Source organism: Megascapheus bottae, chromosome 3 (assembly GCF_031878675.1).
Source record: "Megascapheus bottae isolate mThoBot1 chromosome 3, mThoBot2.hap1, whole genome shotgun sequence".
Taxonomy (NCBI): Eukaryota; Metazoa; Chordata; class Mammalia; order Rodentia; family Geomyidae; genus Megascapheus; species Megascapheus bottae.
The window spans coordinates 29,295,989-29,319,976 of record NC_143511.1 but is presented as its reverse complement, the minus strand read 5'-3'; the positions used below and the strand labels follow the sequence as shown (position 1 = coordinate 29,319,976).

Sequence of the window (23,988 nt, the reverse complement as noted above, 5' to 3'; positions counted from 1 at the left end):
AGGAGAAACCTAGTTGAAATGAGCAAATAAGAAACTTTATTCAGGAACTGATGGCTCACTTCTGTATTCCTAGGTAGTCAGGAGTCTGAGATCTAAAAGATCATGGTTCAAAACTAGCCCATAGTGGGCTAGTTTTTGCTTCAGGTTTTCTGCTCTTGGATAAAACATTGTGTTCTCCTTAGAGAAAAACTAATTACCAAATTTCCCAGGTCCCCTAATCTAAGCAAGTTTAGTTGGAAAGACTATTCTTAAAAAATTGTTAAGATTGAAAGCAAAAAGATTTGTTTGATTTTTTTCTACAACTTTGAATATATATTCATACCTTTAAAAGGGGACATTTGCTTGCCTTTTGTGTATACACAGTTAATATAATATTTTCTTAAAGTGCTCTAAAATGAATGTCTTATCAAATGTGTGGGTTTTAAACAAAAGAAGTAATGAAACACACCAAACTGTTGATCAAGTTAGAGAAACAGAGTATCAGTCACCTCATAATTTCTACTACTCTGTTAAATAATCTGGAGAAAATAAGGTGACATTTTCTTGGTGGAGTTAAAAGTTGAATAAGGGCCAGGAATTTGGTCAGAACAGTGTTGTACTTTGATTAAACAAAGTTCAAAGTTTATTTTGACTTCCTCATCTCTAAATCCGAGGAGACAAACAGAGATAGATAGATAGATAGATAGATAGATAGATAGATAGATAGATAGATGGATAGACAGACAGATAGATAGATAATCATGCCAGGGACTGGTGATTTACACCTGTAATCCTAACTATTCCGGAGGTTGAGATCTGAGGATTCCAGTTCAAAGCTGGCTTGAGCAGACAAATTTGAGAAGTTCTTACCTCCAGTTAACCAGCAAAAAACCAGAGGTGGACATGTGGCTCAAATGGTAACATCCTGGCATTGAGTAAAGAAGGTAAGGAAAATCATCAAAAATCTGAATTTGAACTCCAGTACTGGGAATATAAATATATATGTCATTTATATTCTATATTTTATATATGTGAAGCATAGAACACATACATTCACACACAGATAGAGATTACATACGCACATATATGACATAGTTTATTAGATAGTCATGGTCTATTCTATCTCATGTCTCCATTATTGTGAGGGTCCCAAGTTCATAATCTTAAGAAAATAGTTTGAATTTGCTATGATCCTTTATAGCAACTGAGACATGACATAAACTAGATTATGTGTCAGTACAAAATATAATAAAAATGAATTTCATTTTGGCTTAGAATAATGACACTTAGAAAATGATTTTTAAAAAAAGAGTGATTTCCTATGACAATGAAATCAGAATAATACTATTCACCTATGCTGCCATTTTAGAGCAATAAAATTTCAGTGTTTAATTAACCACTCCTATTTTTTTACTCCTATTTTTTTTGCCAGTCCTGGCCTTGAGCTCAGGCAGGGCCTAAGCCCTGTCCTTGAAGTTTCTCAAGGCTAGAGCTCTACCACTTGAGCCTCAACGCCATTTCCGGCTTTTTTCTATATATGTGGTACTGAGGAATCGAACCCAGGTCTTCGTGCATTCTAGGCAAGCACTCTACCACTAGGCAAAACTTCCAGTCCACACACTCCTATTTTTTAATATCAGAATTTTGTAGTTGAGTCATAAACTTCAGCCTTCTGAAATAGAAAAGTTATTTTCTTTTTTTTATTTGAGCACAAAACTTGGCAAGTAAGTATACCTTTAGTTTTCTATCCTATAAGGATGCTTCTTGAACCAAACATCTATCTATCTAAGGAATAGTTACGAATTATTTCTCTGCAATATCAAAGGAAAGATCTTAGAGATTTTTAGTCAGTTGGTTGTTAATTGGTTATACTCTGGCAAAAGTCTAAATATATACATTCATACTTATTTTTCTGCTTGTAATCAGTGAAGATTGATTCTGCTTTTCATTTTATGTTTAATAATTTAAAAGGAAAACTCAATCAAATATTAAATATCAGATCAAAGAAAGGTTAACAAATCACAATCTCCAAGGTAACAAGAAATTTAAGGTAATATACAAACCAGGACACAGTATTTGTCAATACATTTTTTTATAAATTAGGAAAAATACCACATAATGTTATAATTTAAATTATGCACAGCTCCTCTACAGTAATATTTCTTAAGATTTCCAAGCAATTTATTTTTAAATAAAAAGTTTAAGTATAAAAGACAGTATAGAAGACCAATGGTATATCAGTGCAGCTGGATTCTAAGATGTTAACTACCAGGCAACGGGCTCTGCTGTTTTATTCTCTATAACTCTAGAAAGTTCCAGCTTCCCAAATCTTTTATGGGAAAAAACAAGATTATTGGGAGGGGATGGGGGGAGGGAAATGGGGACAAAAACATAAGAAGGGGTATCAATGTATGAGAAGTAATGAACCTACTGTTTGGTGAATGTAACTATAACCCCTCTATACATTACCTCTATAATAAAAAGTAAAATGAAAAAAAATCCAAGTTTTAGTAATGATATATCTACCTTGGGTTATAAAATATACCCTATTTTTGTTAGATTCTGCACCATTCTGCACAGGATTCCACAGGGTCGGGGAGCAAATAAACAAAAATCCAGAACCCAAAAGCATAGGCTCTTCAGAAAGGGGTGTTCTTTCATGATTGATTATCATGATTACTGTGGTAATCAAGTAATACAATAGAAATAGGCAAACTCTTCAATCATCCATTTCAACATCAATAGCAATGAATTATTCTGAGAGAAATCATTTGCTGGGGACAGATATGAGGAACAGGATCTGTAGTCATGCTTTCAAAAATGACACTAATATGATGAAAATTCAATTATGTAGCAACAGTTCCAGTTGGCATATTTCCAACTTGCCCTGATAGGGAAAACTACCTAATCTAATTGGTCCTTGGAAGGCAATTGATACATGGGTTCTAAAATATGTAGCATCATTGTGTGTGTGTGTGTGTGTGTGTGTGTGTGTGTGTGTGTGTGTGCATTTGGGTTAGTGAACCAATGATAACTACGTGTTAATTCCTGTAACTATCACCGTCAAGTTAATTTCAACTTTCAGCTGTAGGTTTCCATTTATAGCATAGATTAAACTTGAGATGATCTATTGAGAATTTGGTCCTTTGATCATAAACCTGTGATTTTTTATGTATGTATGTATATATGTATGTATGTATGTATGTATGTATGTATGTATGTATGTTGGTACTGTGGCTTAAACTCAGGGTCTGGTGCCTTTGGCTTGACTTTTTTGCTTAAGGCTAAAACTCTACCATATCAGCCACACTTCTATTTCCAGGATGTTGCTATTTAATTGGAAATAAGAATCTCTCATATTTGTCTTCTCAGTCTGACTTTATTGATTTTCTGGTCATGATTCTCAGATCTCAGCCTCCTGAGTAGCTAGAATTATAGATGTGAGCCACGAGCACTCAGCCATAAGTGATTTGAATGGTAGATTTAATACAGCTTGTGTAAGTGCTGTCTCTCCTTGGATTGTATAGCTGTCTGTTTATGTTCAAAAAGAAATTAAGAAGGATAATACATGAATTTATGCCTAGAGCAATCCAAAATTTGGATAAGAAGTGCTGTTCAATTTAAGTTCATTTTGCTAATAATTTGAAAAAAAATATATACAATCAAAGGAAATCAGAAGTATGCCAGTTACAGCCTTTAGAAAAAGAGAACTATAAAATGATTAAAAACTAAACAAAGAATCTGATGTAATCTCCCAATATTATGGGGTATTATTGACATAAATAAAGTAGAAGTCTTTTAGTACAGTAAGCAGTATTTATACCTTGTTTAGTTAAAAACTTAAGCATAATTTACAAAAAATTCGAATTACAAATTGCAAAGAAAAATAGGTAGGCTCTCTTCATTGACATCTTCAGTGCATCTTTTTACCTATCAATTTTCTGTTCCATTACAAAATTCAATATTAAAATTTCATAGCATTCAATATTGATTTCAACATTAAAATTTATCAAAATGATTAAAAATATTCAATTAGAAAAAACAAGACGCCAAAAATAAGATTTCCAGGCTTCTTCTGCTTGGATCGAGCTTTGATAGGGAAAGAGGAAATGTTATTAATTTTTGTTTTGGTAGGTTATTTGGCTCTGAGTTCAGGACTACAAAAATGCAGGTGATGAGAGAAACCTTCCAGGAACAAGGAAGGAAGGGGCTTCTATAATCTTCCAGATAATGAAAACCATGAAAGTTCTGTCCCAGCTTTTTAAGGAGGACCAAAGCTTTATGGCTATTTATTATATTTTTTTTCAGCTAGAATTCACAACTGTGACAGAAATTGAGCCTCTGTTTGGGGAAAGAACATTCTAGCTGGGAGAAACAACCCAACCATGATGGATGGAATGACACTTCCCTGGTTCACGGTTAGGCAAATCCAACATGGCAGGAGGATGTCTCCAAGCAGGGTGGACCTCCCAGAACCCAGAACCATAGGTGCCCTGTGAGCTGAGGGCACCCGCACACCCACTTCCATAGCCAGGACAGGACAGTCCTAGGAGAGCTCAACCATAGCTGCCAACCAGGAAGCACCCTCTTTCTGCCTCCCCCCTCTGACTGTGTGTTGGTGTCGAGGTGACGCTCCAGTGTCTTCCTAGCATTCTTCATTTCTCGAGACCTGGGACTCATTTTCTTTACGTGACTTTCTCTGTTGGCAAATGCGTAGGGCTATGGCAGTGATAAACAACACAATGAAGACCACAACAGCTATCACACCTGGAGGCGAGACAAGGGGAGAAACACAGGAAAACAAAACCCACAAAGTCAGAAGAGAAAGGCCCAACTAGATTCTTTGCTGACAGCATTGCCAACAAACAGGATAAAATAAACCATCTAGTTTCATAAATTGAAACTATCAAAAGTTTTTATTTCTTTTTTTTTGTTAGTTCCAGGACTTGAACTCAAGACTTCGTGGTCACTTGGCTGATGCTTTGCCATGCCATGCCTCCAGTCCTGTGTGATTTTTTTTTTTTGCTGATGAATTGGAGATGGACTGGTTTTGAAGAGAAATCTCACAGATCTCAGCCTCCTGAATAGCTAGGATTACAGGCATAAACCTGTGCTTTTCAGATTGAAATGTGAACACAGGCCTCTCTAACACCAGATATAACTTTCTACTAGCAGGTGTAAACTTTTACATTATTTTAGGATCCAGTATTTAGTGCCAGTGTAGTATAAATACTATTGTTAGATATTATTAAACAGGTATATTTTAACAAAACTATTCTTAAAATACTTTTACCAACACATGCTTCTGACATAAATGTAATCTATTTTTATTGCCCAAAATACTACAAAAGTATTGTTTATATATGTGGAATGTGGATTATTGAAAACAATAGGTGGGAGAGTTCTAAATTTCTAAAAACCAGTATATAGACCAATGCTACTCCAGTCAGGGGCACACAGTCAGGAGATGGAGATAAAGGAGTGGAAGTTGTACCCATCTCTTAAGGTTTGGGTCTCAATTCACAGCCAGAACACTACAGCACTAACACATGCCACAGAGAGCTGAAATTAATGCAGTTATATTAGCAGAGAATAAAAGGAAATCTATGCCAAAACTAATCCATGTGAATAAGGAAGCAAGATTTCACTCTCCACTTAATAAACTAAAGATAATTCACAAAGGTGTTCATTTCTGTCTCCAGCTGGAGATGGCTAGAAAACAAAAGTCCACCTTGGTGAAGACTGAAAGCAAGCCTTCCCTACAATGCATCTTCCTTCTCTTGCATTCCAGGACTAGGTCAGACCTGCTGCGTGGTAAATGTTTCATAGCAGCAAAGAATTACATTTCCTCAGGAAATCTTGCCAATTATATTTGACTAGAAGCAAGGAAAATGCAAAGATAAGCTCTTTTTGCTCACTAGCCTGGTTCACAGAAAGTCAAGCTAACTGTGGCATAGTGCAAAACAGCTGTAAGACTTGGGAGTGGATTTTGAAAATGACAAGCATATTGAAGTTGCTTTTTCATTGCAATGAAAAAATATCAAAAAAAGAAAGAATTAGGATTTAGGAAGGATTTGATTTTTTAATCTGACACAAAAGTATTACATTTAGGTATGCGTTCTTAGCCACATTCCCACTGAAAAAGGTTTAAAAGGTGTGTGCTCATTATATCACATTAATTAATTTTGTGTCAATATGGGGGCTTGAACTCTGGGCCAAGGCATTTTTCTTTAGCTTGCTGCCCAACGCTGGTGCTCTATGACTTGAACAACAGCTCCACTTTTAGATTGCTGTTGGTTCCGTGAAGATGAATGTCTCATGGTCTGTAGCGCTGTGGCTCAAATGGTAGGGCGCTAATCTTGAGAAAGTCCAAGAACAGTGCCCAGGCCCTGAGTTTAAGCCCCAGGACTGGCAAAAATAATAATAATAAATAAATAAAAATTCTTAAGAAGTGATAATAGTAATAATAATAGTGAGAGAACAAGGAGATTTGTTACCTCCAATGACCCCAGAGTCACTGCGGTCTGCATTAAAGAAGGGCTCTCCCTCATCTGTTGGCCCCAAATGACCTAGAGCAGAAGCAGCAGGAAGGAAAGAGAAAAGCACAAAGGAAGACTATGAGCTTGTGGAAAAGAGGGCAGCTTGGAAGCATGAGGGTGCAGCCGGGCAGGGGGTACGCACGCACCTGCGCCCCCTGCGAGCCTGGGTGCCAGTTCCCGTGCTGGGGAGCCGGATCTTGGCCCCTCTGTGCAGCCGGATGCTGGGTTCACCCGGCCCCGGATGAAGATGGGATCCCCCGGACCCCCAGAACGCAGAGCCTCCTTCAGGGGGGCAGCGCCCCCAAATCGCACTGCAGAGAGACAACCCGTGAAGCCACGTGCTGCTGCCCGCTGGGTGTCAGGGTCCGTGTCCAGGGGCTCTGGGGACAAAAGGGAGAGGACAGTTAGGGCCAAAAGTAGGCATCTAGGCAGCAGAGATTAGTGTCCCTGCCAACTGCAGTGAAAGCCTTTATCAGCAAGCTGCCTTGGGATGGGGGGTGGGTGAGATGAGAGTAAGGAGGAAGGGAGGGGTGGATAGAAGAGGGAGGGATACATGAAGAAACAAAGTCTCATAACAATGGTTCGCGGTTATTGGGTTCTAGCATTTTAAATGTTGATATTCTTTTTTTTTTCTTTTATCTTCAAGCAGTTGTGCAAAGGTGTTTCAATTCACCATGCCAGCTGATGACTCATATCCATCCTCCTTTTTCTCGTTATTCACATATCAAATAGAAGTCAAAGCTCTGTGGATCATTTTAAGTGTAGTGTGTACACTCAAATGGGGCCATCTTGAGACAATCAACTGGAATTGTCTCCATTAAGTGAAAACTATACTGACATAGCAAGACAAAAGAACATGCTACTTAAAGTGAATTCTGAGCTATTCTTTTCTCTGAAACATGATAAAAATACATTAGATAAAAGCATTTGTTTATTACAACTCCTTACACACTAGCCTGTATTTCCTATTGATAAATGAGTCTGAGGGTGAATGCTCAATCTGTCTGACCCATAAGCATTCTCAGGACCTAACAGCTCTTACTGAATAGATAAATTAATGAGTCCTAAGAGTTATGAGAATTCACCTTAATGACACACCACTGTGCACTTTGGATAACTTTCTTTGAAAATGTAGTGGCTTCTCTACTTGTCATTTGATTGGGCTGGTCTATCTTGCTGTAAATTAAAAGGAATTCCAAGATGATTGGGAGGAGGTGGAGGAGGGAAATGGGGACAAAAACATGAGAATCAATGAGTGAGAAGTAATGCACTTATTACCTGATGAATGTAACTGTAACCCCTCTCTATATTACCCTGACAATAAAAATATAAATAAAAGGAATTAAAAAATACTTCTGTGTACCTCTAAATGAACATAAAATAATTATCTTGATCCAATTATTACAGGATCTTAGAGTAGCAAAATACCTTACATGGTAGAACACATCTTAAAATATAGTTGTATGAAATTTTAAAAATTAATTTCTGATTATTTCTACCTATCTCTAGCCTCAGAGAAAATGAATATTCACAATTTTCTGAGGTCAGTTGTTCTAGATAATATAATTCACTCATATGTTTAATTTGAACTTAAATTAGTTTCTTTACTATGAGTTATAGAATCTCTATATAGCCTAAACTGACCACAAATAGAAGATCTAGACTTAGCATCCTGAATGCCAGGACTGCAGGCAAGTACTACCAAGCCTGCCTGTTATTGTTATCTTTTTATACCCTTAAGTTTCATCTCTCTGAATATACATTTCTTGAATAAAAACTACGAATGCTTTAAACTTTATGAACTTATTTATTTGAAGGGAAATAAGACCTTACTTACATAGCAAACATTATTATTATGATTTCTGATCCTCTTCAGAGTTAATCTGATGTGCTTTGTTTTCTTAACTGGTTGACATAAGATAAGTATCAGTAGTGGAGTATCAACTCAGGGGCTCTACATTATCTCTGACTTTTTCTTCCGAGCCTGTTGCTCTACCACTTGAGCCACACCTCTTCTTCTAGCCTTCTGCTAAGAGTTTCTAAGATTTGTCAGCTTGGTCTGGCTTCAACCAGGAATCCTCAGATCTCAGCTTCCTGAGTAGGGAGGGTTACCAGAGGGAGCCACTAGCACTGAATGAGTAATTTTTTAAAGAGAAAGATTATTTTTCTCATCAACTATGACTTTAAAGGTAAGCTGTATTTGTTTTGTTTTATTTTGTTTTGTTTTTGCCAGTCCTGGGTTTGAGCTCAGGGCCTGAGCACTGTCCTTGGACTTTCTCAAGGCTAGAGCTCTACCACTTGAGCCACAGCACCACTTCCGCCTTTTATTTTTTTCTTCTATGCATGTGGTACCGAGGAATTGAACCCAGGTCTTTGTGCATGCTAGGCAAGCACTCTACCACTAGGCCAAACTCCCGGCCCAAGCTGTAACTTAAAAAAAAAAAAAAAAAAAAAAAAAAAAAAAAACATGTTCCCCTACTGACATCACAGATAATTACTACATCTTTCAACCTGTGTAATAGACATTTATGCGCATGCCTGATCTTTCTTGTTAGAAGATTACAGAGAATGGAAACATTAGGCTGAGCAGGATTTAGGCAGAGGACAAGCTGGGTTTATCTGCTGAAAGCCAGGACTAGTCCTTTCTCTTCAGCTGAAAGGTACTTTAAAAATTCAATGGAAGTGCTTAAAGTTGGTGCTGAGGCTGTGTGTCTGCTTTGGGAACATTTTCTTTTTCAAGGAGTGTTAGACAAAGACTGTGACTCATTCTTCATAATCATCAAGTAGAGAAGATAAGTGCCCGCCAGGAATTTTTTTTTTTAAGAAAGGCCTTCGCTCATCTACCAGATAGTACTTGCTTGTGATTATATGTGCACTCAGTCAAGAGTACAATTTGTACCTTGATTGTCACTCACTGTGAAATTATTATTAACATAAGACAAGGAGCTCCTTTCAGCATGATGAATGCTTCCAGAGTTAGTGACATGACATGATTTTGGTTTGTGTGTGGGGGAGAGATCTATCACTTACCTAAAACCTTTCCCAAGAAGAGAGATTTGACAGCGTTAAATTCTGTCCCTGAGGACAAGATGACTTTTCTCTTTGTACTCTGGTTAACCTGTAAAAAATGTCCCATGGGAAACAAGCATTACCAAAAATTGGGCCATTTTAATGAACAGAGAGATACTACAAGGAAGCTTTAATAAATCACCTTCAAGGAGCAGTTAGAAGGGGCAGGCTATTTTATAAACAATTTCTGAAAGCCATCTGGCATCAATACCCATTGAGGATCTATCTACTCCCTCACCCTGTTCAACTCTTCATGACGTGTCTGCAATTGGTCACACACTGGGAACTGAACTCAGGGCTTCATACTCCTAATTTTGGCTTTTTACCCTCAAGGGTAAGAGGAGAAAGGGGTCTTACGGACTTTCCTGCCCAGGCTGGTTTCTAATTGTGATCCTCAGATCTCAGCCTCCTGAATAGCCAGGATTATAGAAGTGAGCCACAGATGCCCATGCTCATTATCCAGTTTGGGCCTTCCATGATTGCTTCTCAAGCTGTTGCTTTACCTCTACAAAGACCACAGCTTCCTTTCTGTGCATCTTCAGCCTGTGCAGGTACCCATCAGCCATGTTCTTGAAGTCAAAGTGAAATGCATCCGGATCACGATGTCTGTCCAGCTTGTACCTAACCTGCAAACTTCCTGAAGAGAAAAACAAATGGTGTCTGAAATTCAAATGAAATCCTACAAAGTGTTCCATTAGATCCCAGAGCAACTTCTCCTCTTATTCCTGAGTGTATTTTGGAATCTATATAGCATTGCCTCAGATTTACCTAGCAGCCACCTAGTCTGCCTCCATACGTAGCTGCAACGTATTTCAAAATTACTTACCCTCCATCATTCTTTTCCGCTCTCCTCTCCCCACTTCTCCCAATGTGAGATTCTATTCTTCATGTTAAAGTCAAGATGAAAGCGCACTGATGATAAGCAATATCTCAAATGCCTCTTACATTAAAGGGTTCAAGTTATGCATATAAAAGCTCAGATCTTCTTGAGATAAAACTCCATGCAATATGCATTATTAGTATTCAGTTCCATAATTATAACAACTGCTCTACCATCCATAACAAGATTCAGTGCATCACTGATGTGTACAAAATGTAAAAATATTACAAGCAGAATCGTTTATTGATTATAGTTGCCATAATCAAAACACAGATTTTGTTTCATCCTCATCTTCTAACATGCACAATGCTCTCTAAAAGTGATAAATCCCTATTTGCTGCAATTCTCTTACACTTAATACTAAAATCTTAGTTGTGTAGGATTTATTTAGAAATAAAATTGCTGTCTTGACTCACAACCTAGCAGACTTAAAGCCTGGCCATATTTGTTGGCCAACTGTCAAAGCCTCAGAGGGCACCAGATGTCATTGTCTGAGGGATTGTCACTTTTCTTCTTCTTATGGTTTTATTCTAATTGGTTTGGAAACCACTGAAGAGAAAGAGCAATGATAGTTATCAACTGCTGGTAGAAACTGGTTTTTACATACTTTTATACCATTCCATTAATGTATTTAACTTAGAATGAGGAGATGATATATGGCAAATAGTCAGGTATCTTATTTCAGAAGGGCCTGCAAAGGAGATTTCATTAAAGATATCTTCTCAATGAGTAGAACCACATGTCAAATATTCATGTTTACAAACTTATTATGACAAGGAAGCATCTCAATTTAACCTGTGTGTGTGTGTGTGTGTGTGTGTGTGTGTGTGTCTGTGTGTGTGTGTCTGTGTGTCTATATCGGTATCTATGAATTCAAACCCCAGTTCTGGGGTTTGAACTCATAGCCTGAGTGTGTACCTGAGCATTTGTGCTCAAGGCTAGTGCTCTACCACTTGTATCACTACTCTACTTCTGCCCTGGCTGGCTCCAAACTATGATACTCAGATCTCAATTTGCTGAGTAGCTAGATTATAGATAGGAGCCATCGGTGCTCAGCTTCCATTTTCTCTTAAAATAGTAGCTTTCACAGTAATCACAATGGGACTGAGAAATGGACATGTTGGGAGGTTTAAGAATTTCTTTTCCAAGTTTGAACACTAAAAAGACCGGTGTCATTACAATCCTATTTTTCTAATTTAATGTGTCTGGTTTGTTGTTGTTGTTATTCACACAAAAGATATTCACCATTATTGGCCAGGAAAATGGAAAGGTATTCCTCAGAGAAAGAGCTCACATAAAGCAATAAACTCGGAGTCTGGGTGGTCTGGAAGCTCAAAGTGATGGAATTGCTCGACAATGAAACATCTCTAGGTAATGAAGAAGCCCAGGAAGTGGTGTTTTCACGTAGAGTGTAAGGCTCTTGAAAATTATACGTCATTGAAGATCCAGTATCAAAATAAGCAGAAATCTCTGGAATTAAAACATATATTTTTTGTTACAGTAACAAAATGAAAGCACAAGAGTCTTACTTTAAGTAATATTTAAGGAATGAATCAAGTCATTAAATACCTGGGGAGATAAAGTAATAACATATTTCTCTCTCTCTCTCTATATATATATATATACATATACACATATACATACATATATATATATTTAATTTTAGGCTTCTCTAAAAATGTAAAGTTTAATTGAAAAAAGGGAACAGATGCTAACATTGTCAAAAACCTGGAATTGCCTAACCTCTAGCAAGTTTCACTTAATACACCCCATTTTCTTCTTAGCTCTATGTAAAGCTAGTTGTTCAGTTTCAACATGTAATTTAAAGGCAACCAACTGCTCGTAGCTTTGTGTTCCAACTTTTATCCAAAAGATTGATCTGTCTTAATATCATTATTAAAACATAATCATAAAATCAATTTGAGCGTATTGTCATCATCTCTTTTCTCCCCATTACACCCCTCCCCCCCAGTTCTGCACCTCAGGCAATTCTAAATCTTCTTTCATTCCTCCTATATGTTCTTGTGCTGGAGATTAGATTATAGTGGAGTCATTTGCTATGTGTATTTTTTTTTGCATGTAGCTTCTTTCACTTGGCATGTATTCAAGGTCATCTATATTGTAGCGTTTATCACTGCAATGTTCATTTTTATTGATGAATGGATGTGGAATATTTCGCACATCTGATTATCAGTTGATAAATATTTAGATTCTTTCCACTTTGTATCTATTATAAATAATGCTGCTGTGACTACCTATATGTAAGACCTCTGTGTGGATGTGCATTTTCATTTCATATGTACTCAGAGGGGACTGTAACATTTTGAGGAAGTAGCAAATTGGTTTTTTTTCTCTTGTTCAATGCTGGGGATTGAACCCAGAGTCCTGTGCATGTTTGACAAATATTCTACCTCTGAGCTACATCCTTGCTGGTTTTGTTTCTCATCTATGGCATTGTTTTAGCTTTCCCAACAACAATGCTTGAGGATTTCAGTATCTAAACATCTTCATGAACATTTTTTCATTGTCTTCCTTATAAACTCTAGCTTCAGTTATAGTTGACAACCACTAATTATATTTCAAAAAAAAGCATGGAAGATCTTGAATGTTTCCACTACAAAGAAACAATATATGTCTGAGGTGACAGATATGTCAGTTACTATGATGTGATCATTTGTATATATCCATCCTTTGCATGGTTTGATACATCAATACTTAAAATACCACATCGTACTTCATAAATATGCATGAAGTAGTCCATAAATATGTATAATTACTGTGTCAAGTATACACACACACTCGCCCCCTCTCACACACACATGTAAATGCAGCTACTATAGTTGATGTTAAAGTCATTATCTCATTGTGAATTTGATCTCTGTTTTTCTACTGGCTAATGCTGTCAAATATTTCCCCACGTGTCTTTGGACCAGTTGTATATATTTGCTGAAGAAACCTATGAGAAAATTTTATTCATTGCTTAATTAGTTATTTGTCTTTTTAAATTTAATTTTTCATATATTTTTATTGTAATTAATAGAAGGGTTACATTATATTCACCAGATAGAAGGTGCATTACTTTACAAACATTGATACCCTTTCTCATGTTTTGGTCCTCATTTCCCTCCCCCCATCCCACCCAGTTATTTGCCTTTTTAAAATTAAATTGTAGGGTGCCGGGAGTTTGGCCTAATGGTAGAGTGCTTGCTAGCATGTACGAAGACCCAGGTTCGATTCCTCAGTACCATGTATATAGAAAAAAGCCAGAAGTGGTGCTGAGGCTCAAGTGGTAGAGTGCGAGCCTTGAAAAAGTCTAAGAACAATGCTCAGGTCCTGAGCTCAAGCCCAGGACTGGCAAAAAATAAAGTAGGAACTCTTTATGTAATTTTGTTATTAGGCCTTTATATAGGTCTTTGATTATGTAGGCCCTTGCAAGCATTTTCTTCCAGTTTTTGGAATGTCTGCTTTCCTGATGGAGCCCTTTGAATTAAAAAAAGTTGTTTTATAATTTTGATAAAATTCAGATAACTTTTTTCTTTTGCCTCTCACTGTCATTCTTTTATTTACAGGATGTGGACATTTCTCTCTCTCTCTCTCTCTCTCTCTCTCTCTCTCTCTCTCTCTCTCTCTCTCTCTCTCTCTTTCTCTCTCCCTCCCTCCCTCCCTCCCTCCCTCCCTCCCTCCCTCTTTCTCTGTGTCTGTATGTATGAGTATGTATGTACTATCTATATTTTTGGAAATTAATCTGATATGTAATTAAAACATCAGCCTTCCATCGATCTTCTCCACTACCCAGCCATACTATATTTGGACTTCTACCAAGAACAGCACAGGCTAGGATACGATAAAGATAGTGAGAGGTGATCATTTTTTGGTCACTTTTTCTATTTCCATAAAATATAATAAATTCACTGAAAATTAAAATTACTAATTAGATTAAAAAACTTAACTGCAACTTATTTTCTACCCCCACTGGAGAGCAATTCCCTATGCAATTAACATACTGTCTATGTCTCATATAATTTTAGGTTATAAAATAATATTAATATTGTATTTATTGGAGTTATCTAAACATTATTACAGAGGCTTACCCTTGGAACGGATTGTCAGGTAGGGGGTACTGTATCTGAATCAGGATGTGTCATTACTTATGGGCTTTAAATTACAGATTATTGAAGAAAATGTACAAAGGTACCTTTAAAAATTTTTTAAGGAGTTGTAGATAATTAATGGTCAAAACTTGTTTGAAAATCACACAATTGTTTTTGTAGAAATTAAAGCCGATCACATTCCTAAACATAACGTACGTGACAACTCAGAGACATTTGAACAATTCCTTAAATTTAGTTTTAACTTCTCAGTGTTACAGAAGGTTCCATACAAGTATTGTAAAAACAAGTATATTCAAGAAATCAGCATAGTATATTTAATACTTGTACCCACCACTTCTTTCCTTTCAGAATGACTGAGCAGAAGCACAAGGTTATCCTATGACATTCTCCCAAAAACTAAAGGTCAAGTAATGAATAAAAAAGTGTCTGACTGGTCCTGTTAATATTGGCATGTCACAATGCACATTTTCTCCTCCTAGACCAGATGTTTGTTCATGTGAAAAAGCAATTTTTAAAAGTATTCTCATGAATGTAACCCCACACTATATATCACCCTGACAACAAAATTAAAAACAAAAAGTATTCTTGCATCACTTCAAGTCATTTTGGTCAAAAACATCTTGAGACCAGAACAGTGCAAGAAGAGCATTTCGTAAAACTTAATTGTTGTAGCCGGGCACCAGAGGCTGACACCTGCAATCCTAGCTAGTCAGGAAGCTGAGATCTGAGAATTGCATTTCAAAGCCAGCCCAGGCAGGAAAGTCCATGAGACTCTTATCTCCAACTAGCCAGGAAAAAAAAAATCAAGCAAACTAGAAATACGGTTATGGCTCAAGGGGTACAGTGCCAGCTTTGAGAAAAAGAGCTAAGGAACAAAGCTAAGGTCTTGAGTTCAATCTCCAGTACCAACACTTAATTATTTTTCCCCCACAAACTTGCTCTGTACTCTATTTTCTGGTTGCACTCACCTTGTGAGCAGAAGGGCCCATCAAAGGCAGAGGAGGCACAGTCACACTCGATGCCCGTGTGTTTCTCTCGGCATCTCCCTTCGTTATGGCACAGGTGCCCGTAGCTGCTGCAGTGGCCTGAACACCCTGGCTCCACTCCCGGGGTCACCGTGGCTCTCCCTTCCAGGTCCAGGGCCACCCCGTTTAGCTGCAGGTCCCGGATGCAGCCCAGGAACCCCCTTTGCCTGCTGGCCGTCCCACCTACAAGTGAAACACTGAAAATACAAATGTGCTCCTTGGCATTTTATTCAGGATTTTATGTCCATATCAAAATCAGGCCTTATGGAGGGGGCAAATATTAACTTTTGTTTTTTCAAAACTGCTGTGGGTATATATAATTTTTAAAAGCACTAATTTTGTCAGATTTCATGAAACCTGAATCATCTTAAGTAAAATATGAGCCACAACTCTTAAGCATATTAAGAGTGGCTAATAATAAAAAACCTCATATTGAATAATAGAAGACCCCATTATGGCCATCTAATTGTCAGGAAGGGAGCCGAAATTATCAGATAGAAGAAAGACAGCCTCTTCAACAAATGGTGCTGGCAGAATTGGTTGTACTTGTGTAGAAAACTGAAGTTAGATATCTATCTGTTTGTCTGTCTGTCTGTCTGTCTGTCTATCTGTCGATCTACCTATCATCTTGCACCACAATCAACTCCAAATGGATCAAAGACCTTGAGGTAAGAGCAAATATCCTGGAAATATTAAAGGAAAGGATAGGGGATATGCTAGGGCTCCTTGGCATAGGATGAACTTCCTAAATAAAGATCCAGAAACACAACAAATCAAAGGAAGTCTGGATAAATGGGATCACATTATAAAGCAAATTCTGCATGGCAAAAGACAGAGCTAAGCAAGTTAAATAGAAAGCCCACTGATTGGGAGAATATCTTCACTAGCTATACAACAGACAAGGGCCTTATATCAAAAATACATAGAGCTCAAGAAATTAAACCCACCAATAAAACAAATCCTCAAAGAAACAGCCACCCCATTAATAAATGGGCTAAAGAATTTTTTTTCTTTTTTTTTAATTTTTTTTATTGTAATTAGTAAAAGGGTTACATGATATTTGCCAGCTAGAAGGTGCATTAATTCACATACATTGATACCCTTTCACATGTCTTGGTACCCGTTTCCCTCTCCCCCACACCCCCCCCCGTTCTTGGTTTTCCCCCCTTCCCTATCAAATTTCAAATATCCAAATAAAGAATTTTTAAAAGACTTTTCTGGAGAGGAAATAAGAATAGCCAAAGGACACATGAAGAGATATTCAACATCTTTGGATATAAAAGAAATGAAATCAAAACAACACAGATTCAACCTCACCCCAGTTAGAAAGTCCAAAGGGTAGATTACTACACTTTTGATGGGAATATAAACTGGTTCAACCACACTGGAAATCAGTAAAGAGGTTCTTCAAAAGACTAAACATAGAATTCCCCTATGCTCCAGCAATCCCACTCCTGAGCATTTTCTCAAATGATCACAAACAAGGCCACATTAAAGCTACCAGCACAACCATGTTCGTTGCAGCATTATTTACCATAGCCAAGATGTGGAAATTGACCCAGATGCCCTTCAGTACAGAATGGATCAAGAAAATGTGGTATATGTACACAATGGAATTCTATGTTTCCATGAGAAAAAATGACATTGCCCCATTCATAAGTAAATGGAAAGACCTGGAAAAAATCCTATCAAGTGAAATAAGCCAGATCCAAAGAAACATAGGCTCCATGGTTTTTTTCATTTGTAATTAGTATATGTCTAGGATAGTCCTAGAAAAGGATCATTATAGCTCAGTAGCTTTGTACATATGACCATCTAAAATGATGCTACTTGAAATGAACTTCAAGATATAGAAACAAGAAGGGTTTTTGTTGTAGTTATTGTTGTTGATGTTGCTTTTAATGTACGGTATTATGTTCTTTCTTCCCCCCCCCCCCTTTGGTTTATCCCCTGTAGTCACTGCTTTGGATTCTGGGACCCTGTGTATTGTATATACATTTATCTGATTTGGGGAGAGGAAGAAGAATAACAAAATGGTGAAACAAAGGACAAAGAGTGAACCAATGCAGCATCAATACTCACAAGGCACTGGATTGAAAATGAAATTTACAACTTTTGGAGGAGATATTCAGGACTGGGGCGGCGGGGAAGAAAGTGGGGAAAAAATGAGGGAGAAGGTAACAATGTTTGACAAGAAATGTACTCGTTACCTTACTTATGCAACTGTAACCCCTCTGTATCTCACCTTTACAACAAAATTTAATTTAATTTTAAAAAAGACTGGCTGATATTCATACTAAATTTGTTTTCTCTTTCTATTCTTCCTCTGCCTTCTCTTCCTTCTCCTCCTCTTTCTCATCTTCTTCCTCCTCCTTCTTCTATCTTTATAAGTTGATGAACTAGGGTTGGTGCACTTGGTAATAATAATAAAAATCTAACACAGTTTGTGTAGGTGTTCTCTCCATCAGGTAGTTAGATGGTTCCTAGACTTTTGAAGTGGCTTCCTTCTCGTCGAATACAAGAACCAACTATGCTTTAAGCCTAGTATGTACACTGTCCTGTCAAAGATAAACATACACAAACTTACACATTTGGATTCAGTGTGTAGCAGTTTGTGCCCTGGAGTTGTTATGTGTCCTCTAGTTAAATAGACTGTGTGAATATCTGTGATTCAGACCAGAATCTCCTTAGACTGAAACTTTAACTTCTTTCATGTGTACTATAAAATCATTGAGAGAGTGCTACTGTCTGAATATGCTCAGTTTCTAAATTTTGAACAGAGCAATTAGAAAAGGAAAAATAGCAAGATATATTTTCCCCTTTAAGAAAAATAAACAACAATTAAAATAAAAAAAATTAAAAGGAAGACTTCCACTATCCAGATTTAGAATCTTTAAACAAGTAAACCACAAGAATAAAGCACTGGGCTGAGGATGTGGCTTAATGATAGAGTGTTTGCCTAGAGTGCATGAAGCCCCAGGTTCCATTCCTCTGTACCACATCAACAGAAAAAGCCTGATGTGGCATTTTGGCTCCAGTGGTAAAGTGTGAGCCTTGAGCAAGAGGAACTCAGTGCTGAGTTCAAGCCCCAGGACTAGCATAAATAAATAAATAAACAAATAAGTAAAGTGCTGTAAATAAGCAAGAACTATGAGAGGAAAGAGCATGGGAAAGGAGAATAGAAGGGAGAGGAAAGGAGTGAGTTTCTGAATGTTACACCACAGGCAGACACACTGTGCTCCCATTATGGTTACCTGTGGTCTGTTTTTGTCTGTTTTTGAGCAGACATTGGATGAATAAAACTGTACTGATAAATCAAAGCACTCACAAAAGCCAGTCAGACTTGGGCATCAGATATCTTGAGTCTAGATTCCAAGTATTCATTGGTTAGTGGGTTCATGTGTCAATAGGCAATACCATAATAAAACTGGCATATCAAATAAGAAGCTTATAGCAAGCACTTGGAATTTACTAAATGACGCATACATAGAACCATGGCAGGAGCTGTTGGCAATGGTTATTGAAAGTATTTTCATTGTCCCCATTGTCTCCTGGTCCATCTCTACAGCCACCCCAAGTTCAACTATAAACCAGTGGCACTCACCAATGAAGAGCTGGCTGTTGAGTTGTAAGCGCGTGTGCCCATCTACTGGGGCAGGCTGTATCTTTTGGGGGAGCTGATCCACTTGAAGAGAGGCTCCTTTAACGTTTCTTTCTGCCCTCACGCGGTGCCACCGATTGTCATTGAAGGGAGTAGGTGACTGCACTGTGACCTCAAAAGGTCCATTTCCCACGTCGAAAGAAAATGTCACTTCTGTGGGAGCTGCAAAGATCACACATGAATCTTGCTCAAGTTAATTCACGGGGGACAAAACGAAGTCTTGTATAGGCTTAGGAAAGCATGATGACATGCTCATTAACAGAGAACAAAAATGTAGAAAAATATGACTGATTTGGGGAGAAAAAGAGAGAAATACTCAGGAGGAAAACTGATTTTAATATATTTATCCTCAGAGTTTACTATTTGATTTTGCTAAATCCTAACTCAATCTTGCTCAATGCTAAAACAGAAATATATATCCTTAAGTAGAATAAGAAATAGAATTTGTTTAATGTATATAAACTATTTTTGCTTGCAAGTGGTTCAAAGCTTCAACCAACCTAAAAAAAAAAAAAAAACTAAATGTAAGCCAGATGTCAGTGTCTCATGCCTGTAAGGCCAACCATTCGGAAAGCTGAGATCTGAAGGATCATGGTTCAAGGCCAACCAACCTGAGCAGAAAAGCATGTGAGTCTCCACCTCTATTTAACCAGCAAATTCTGGGCTGGAGGTGTGGTCCAAGAGTTAAAGCTCCAGCCGAGTAAGCAAGTCAAGTTCAAACCCCAGAAACTAAAGGGGGATAAAAGGAGGCTGGGGGCCAGGAGTTTGGCCTAGTGTTAAAGTGCTTCCCTAGCATGCATGAAGACCCGGGTTGGATTCCTTGGTACCACATACATAGAAAAAAGCCAGAAGTGGTGCTGAGGCTCAAGTGGTAGAGCTCTAGCCTTGAGAAAGTCCAAGGATAGCGCTCAAGCCCTGAGCTCAAGCCCAGGACTGGCAAAAAAAAAAAATGGAGGCTGGGGAAAAACCACTAAATGTAAATTTTATCAGCAATTGATTAAACTTTGGCTGTGCTAACCATTTTGGTCAATTAGTTTCTGTTTTGGTAAACAATATGGTGAGTTTGGTTAAAGTTCCAAGTGTATAATAAAAAGCCTACATAACATTTCTGCGTACATAACATTGCTGTGATTTATGCTTCATAATTTCACTTGTTAAAAATAATGTTAAAAATAAAACTCTTGGGGCCGGGAGTTTGGCCTAGTGGTAGAGTGCTTGCCTAGCATGCACGAAGACCTGGGTTCGATTCCTCGGTACCACATACATAGAAAAAAAGCTGTAAGCGGTGCTGAGGCTCAAGTGGTAGAGCATTAGCCTTGAGAAAGTTCAAGGACAGTGCTCAGGCCCTGAGCTCAAGCCCAAGACTGGCACCAAAAAAAAAAAAAACCCTCTTACATTTTAATAAAATATAATTATGAGGCAAGGATGATGACTTAAATTCTTTTTTTATCAAACTTGCTATTCATTTAGTTATTTTAATGCTGGCCCTGGGATTTGAACTCAGAGCCTTGTGCTTTTAGCTTTCTTACTTATAGCTGGTACTTTACAAACTAATGCCTCCAGTCTAGCTTTTTTTTGCTAGTTAACTAGAGATTGACTTTCTCTGACTTTTCTGTCTGGGTTAGCTTTGAAATGCAATCCTCAGACCTAAAACTCTTGAGAAGCACTAGGTTCACAGATGAGAGCCACAGGCACACAGCCAGCTACTAGCAATTGGCATCCGTAAGCTGTTCCTGCCATGGGCAACATACCACGCAGCTCCATCCTGATAAAGTCTGTGATTCCCAGGTTCTCCATGAACACACCAGAGGAAACGGTAGTCTTGAAGAAGAAATGCACGTCAGCAGTCAGTTCTCCATGGAAAGTTGGGAAATGAAGGTATGATGTCTCTGTGTTGAAGGAAGCTGAATTCCAAAATGATTCTAGCAGAAAAGAAAAAACAGTCATGGATCATCTTTCCTGCTAAGTGCGTTGAAAGCATTGGGAGATGAGAGAGATAAAGAACTTGTCATAGAACCATGGCATTAATATCGATGCTGTGATTACTTTGAAGACTAGGATTCTATGTAGAAAAAATCAAAGTAAAATTGTCACCAGTTACCACACCAACACCATGATGGTGTCTTGAACTAGGGTGGTGGTAATGGAGGTGGTGAGACAGAGAACTGATCTCAAACAATTTTCAAGTTAAAGTCAAGTGACTGATGAACAGGATGTGGAACGCAAGAGGAGGGGCTTAATCTGAGAGAATGCCCAACTTTTGGAGACAACAGGGCTGGAAATAATTTTGAAGAAGCAAATTCAATATTTTTGGATCTATCAGATTTCAAATATCTACAGTTGCAGTTCTATTAAATTTGAAAAAAAATATCACTTATCATGGTGAAATGTTCTGTACAAAGGTCTGGGGGGGAATGCAGTGTGACTCAAGAATTTTATTACGTTCCAGTCATCCTAAGAGTGGAGGGGTAATGCATGAATACTGCAAAGCATTCACAAGCTCAAGAAATTTGCGTCACTTAAGGACTGTTCTGTAAGAAAAGCAACAAAGTAAAAATGACAGACTAACCAACTAATAAATATCATTATTTGCAAATACAGATGAAATATTACTAATTCAAAAATCCCAAAACCCAAAATGCTCCAAAATTCAAAACTTTTCTAAGTGTTGACGTGCCAGTAAAAAGGAAAAACCCACCCCTGACGTCACAGCCAGGCACTGGAGGCTCGTCTGTGTAGTCCTAGCTAGTCAGAAGACTAAGATCTGAGGATAGAAGTTTAAAGCCAGTCTGGGCAGGAAAGTCTGTGATGTTCTTCTCCTCAATTAACCACTAAGAAAGACAGAAGTGGAGCCAAGGCATAAGTGGTAGAATGATAACCTTGTGCAAAAAATCTAGGGGCAGCATCCAGGCCGTAGGAGTTCAAACTTCAGTATCAGCATAAGCAAATAAATAAAGAGCAACAACAACAAAACCCTCAGGGCAAATATAGAGTGCAAGATTACTTTCAGGCTTTCTGTAGAAGGAGTAGATGACACATAAGTAAATTTCATGTTTAGAATTGAGTTCCAGCTTTAAGATAATGATAGATGTGCATGTGTGTGTGTGTGTGTGTGTGTGTGTGTGTGTGTGTGTGAACAAGAATTCCAAAATCTGGCAAATTGGTCCCAAGCATTTCAGATGAAGTAGAGGTAAACTTCACCAATGAAAAATTGACCTTTAGCAAATATGACACTTTTGTATCTGTTTTTATATCTATATATTTTCATATTTAGGTTTTTGTAGCTATGGTTTCAAAACTTCTGTTCTATGTTCTTTCTAGAACTGAGATTTGAACTTGCTTGGCTTGCTTGCTCATAGCTGATGCTCTGCAACTTGAGCCATATCTGTAGCCTGAATTCTTATTATTGAGGACTTGTCTATCCAAGCTAGCTTTTGAATTTTGAGCCTCCAGATTTTAGCTTCTTGAGAAGTTAGAATTAGAAACATGAGCCATTGGCACTTGGCTAATAATTTTGATCTTAAATGTCTGCAAAGGCCATCTGATAAAGATTAGGTCACTAGTTTGTGAAGTTACTGGGAGGTAAAGGAATCTTCAGGAGGTGGAGCCTAATGGAAGGAAGTGAAGTCATTGGGGGTGTGGCCTCGAAGATGACTTTCATGAAGCAAGCAACATGCTTCACCACATGGTTCCACCTCACCCACACCTAATCATGGCAAAGCCAACAGGCCATGGGTTGAAACTTTAGAAACCATGAACGGCTCACTTTTAACTCACTTAAGTATGTGGTCCCACTGGTTAAAAAGCTATTTGATCTAGTACATTTCTGACATCTATCCAAGTCTGAAGCATTGGCGCTGTTTGATTTCTGTGACAAAATAAGGATATGTTCCTCCTCTTTATGATCAGAATATCATATGAAACAAAGAGGAAGTTTCATCACTACTTACTGTCGCCCTGGCAGAGCAGCGGCCCCAGGGTATAAGCAGCTTGGGAGTGTGGTTGTCCAGTATCCTTCATCACAATCTGAGTGACAGGCAGATGCTCTTTCTGAGAAAGGACAATTGTATCACTGGTCCTAAAAAACAGCAACCCAAACCCTTAAAATTATTTCATTTTTTTTAACATATGATGGAATTAGCGATTGTTTTATAGTGATTGAAACTAACACTGTAGGACATAATGGAATACCTAAAAGAATTTCTTTTTAGTATTTTGACAACCACCATTCAAATACCAGACAGTATTAAGAATCTACATGAAGAATTAGCAATTTTGTGGGGGTTTTTGTTCAGAGACTTCTACTGCCTCTACTGCAACTAGATTATGGGCAAGATCTTATTGCAGTGAAAATTTATGAACACCAACGTTTGAACTGCAGTCAACTTTTATGTGCCTTGAGATAATCTTCCTTTCAGTTTTCTACTACTTGGAAAGGTTAAAAATTCTTTGCTCATCAGACATCTAAAAACAGGCCAGTGGATGGCTTTGACCCACAGATGTCAGAAATGTCTTAGGTTACTTAGCTTTTTAGCAATGGGATCACATACTTAAGTGAGTTACAAGTGAACAAAAATGCTAATTTGGTTCATGGTTTTCCAAGACTTCATCCCATGCTCGATTGGCTCTGTGAAAGGTGAGCAACTCCTGATCCAATTACCAATTCCTGATCTTGCTGACCACTGAGCCAAAAAGTGGGGAGCCAATCAAGAATGGTGAAATT

At 37.8% G+C, this 23,988-nt stretch overlaps 1 protein-coding gene across 3 annotated transcripts in view; it reads right to left on the bottom strand.

The window, feature by feature from the left end:
* Positions 1–3,184: 3,184 nt before the first annotated feature.
* Positions 3,185–23,988, bottom strand: part of LOC150065125 (contactin-associated protein-like 3) — a 105,816-nt gene continuing 85,012 nt past the window's right edge. For 2 of the 3 annotated variants that reach the window (XM_090329729.1, XM_090329730.1), the window contains exons 13-22: positions 23,216–23,343; positions 21,017–21,187; positions 19,209–19,427; positions 15,548–15,787; positions 11,713–11,937; positions 10,091–10,224; positions 9,549–9,636; positions 6,665–6,898; positions 6,477–6,548; positions 3,185–4,746 (exon numbers count right to left, since the gene is read on the bottom strand). In XM_090329729.1, the coding sequence (XP_090185855.1) occupies positions 4,625–4,746; positions 6,477–6,548; positions 6,665–6,898; positions 9,549–9,636; positions 10,091–10,224; positions 11,713–11,937; positions 15,548–15,787; positions 19,209–19,427; positions 21,017–21,187; positions 23,216–23,343 (1,633 nt within the window). In that variant the 3' untranslated portion in view covers positions 3,185–4,624. The remainder of the gene's footprint in view (positions 4,747–6,476; positions 6,549–6,664; positions 6,899–9,548; positions 9,637–10,090; positions 10,225–11,712; positions 11,938–15,547; positions 15,788–19,208; positions 19,428–21,016; positions 21,188–23,215; positions 23,344–23,988) is intronic. The other variant, XM_090329731.1, reaches the window with a different exon arrangement.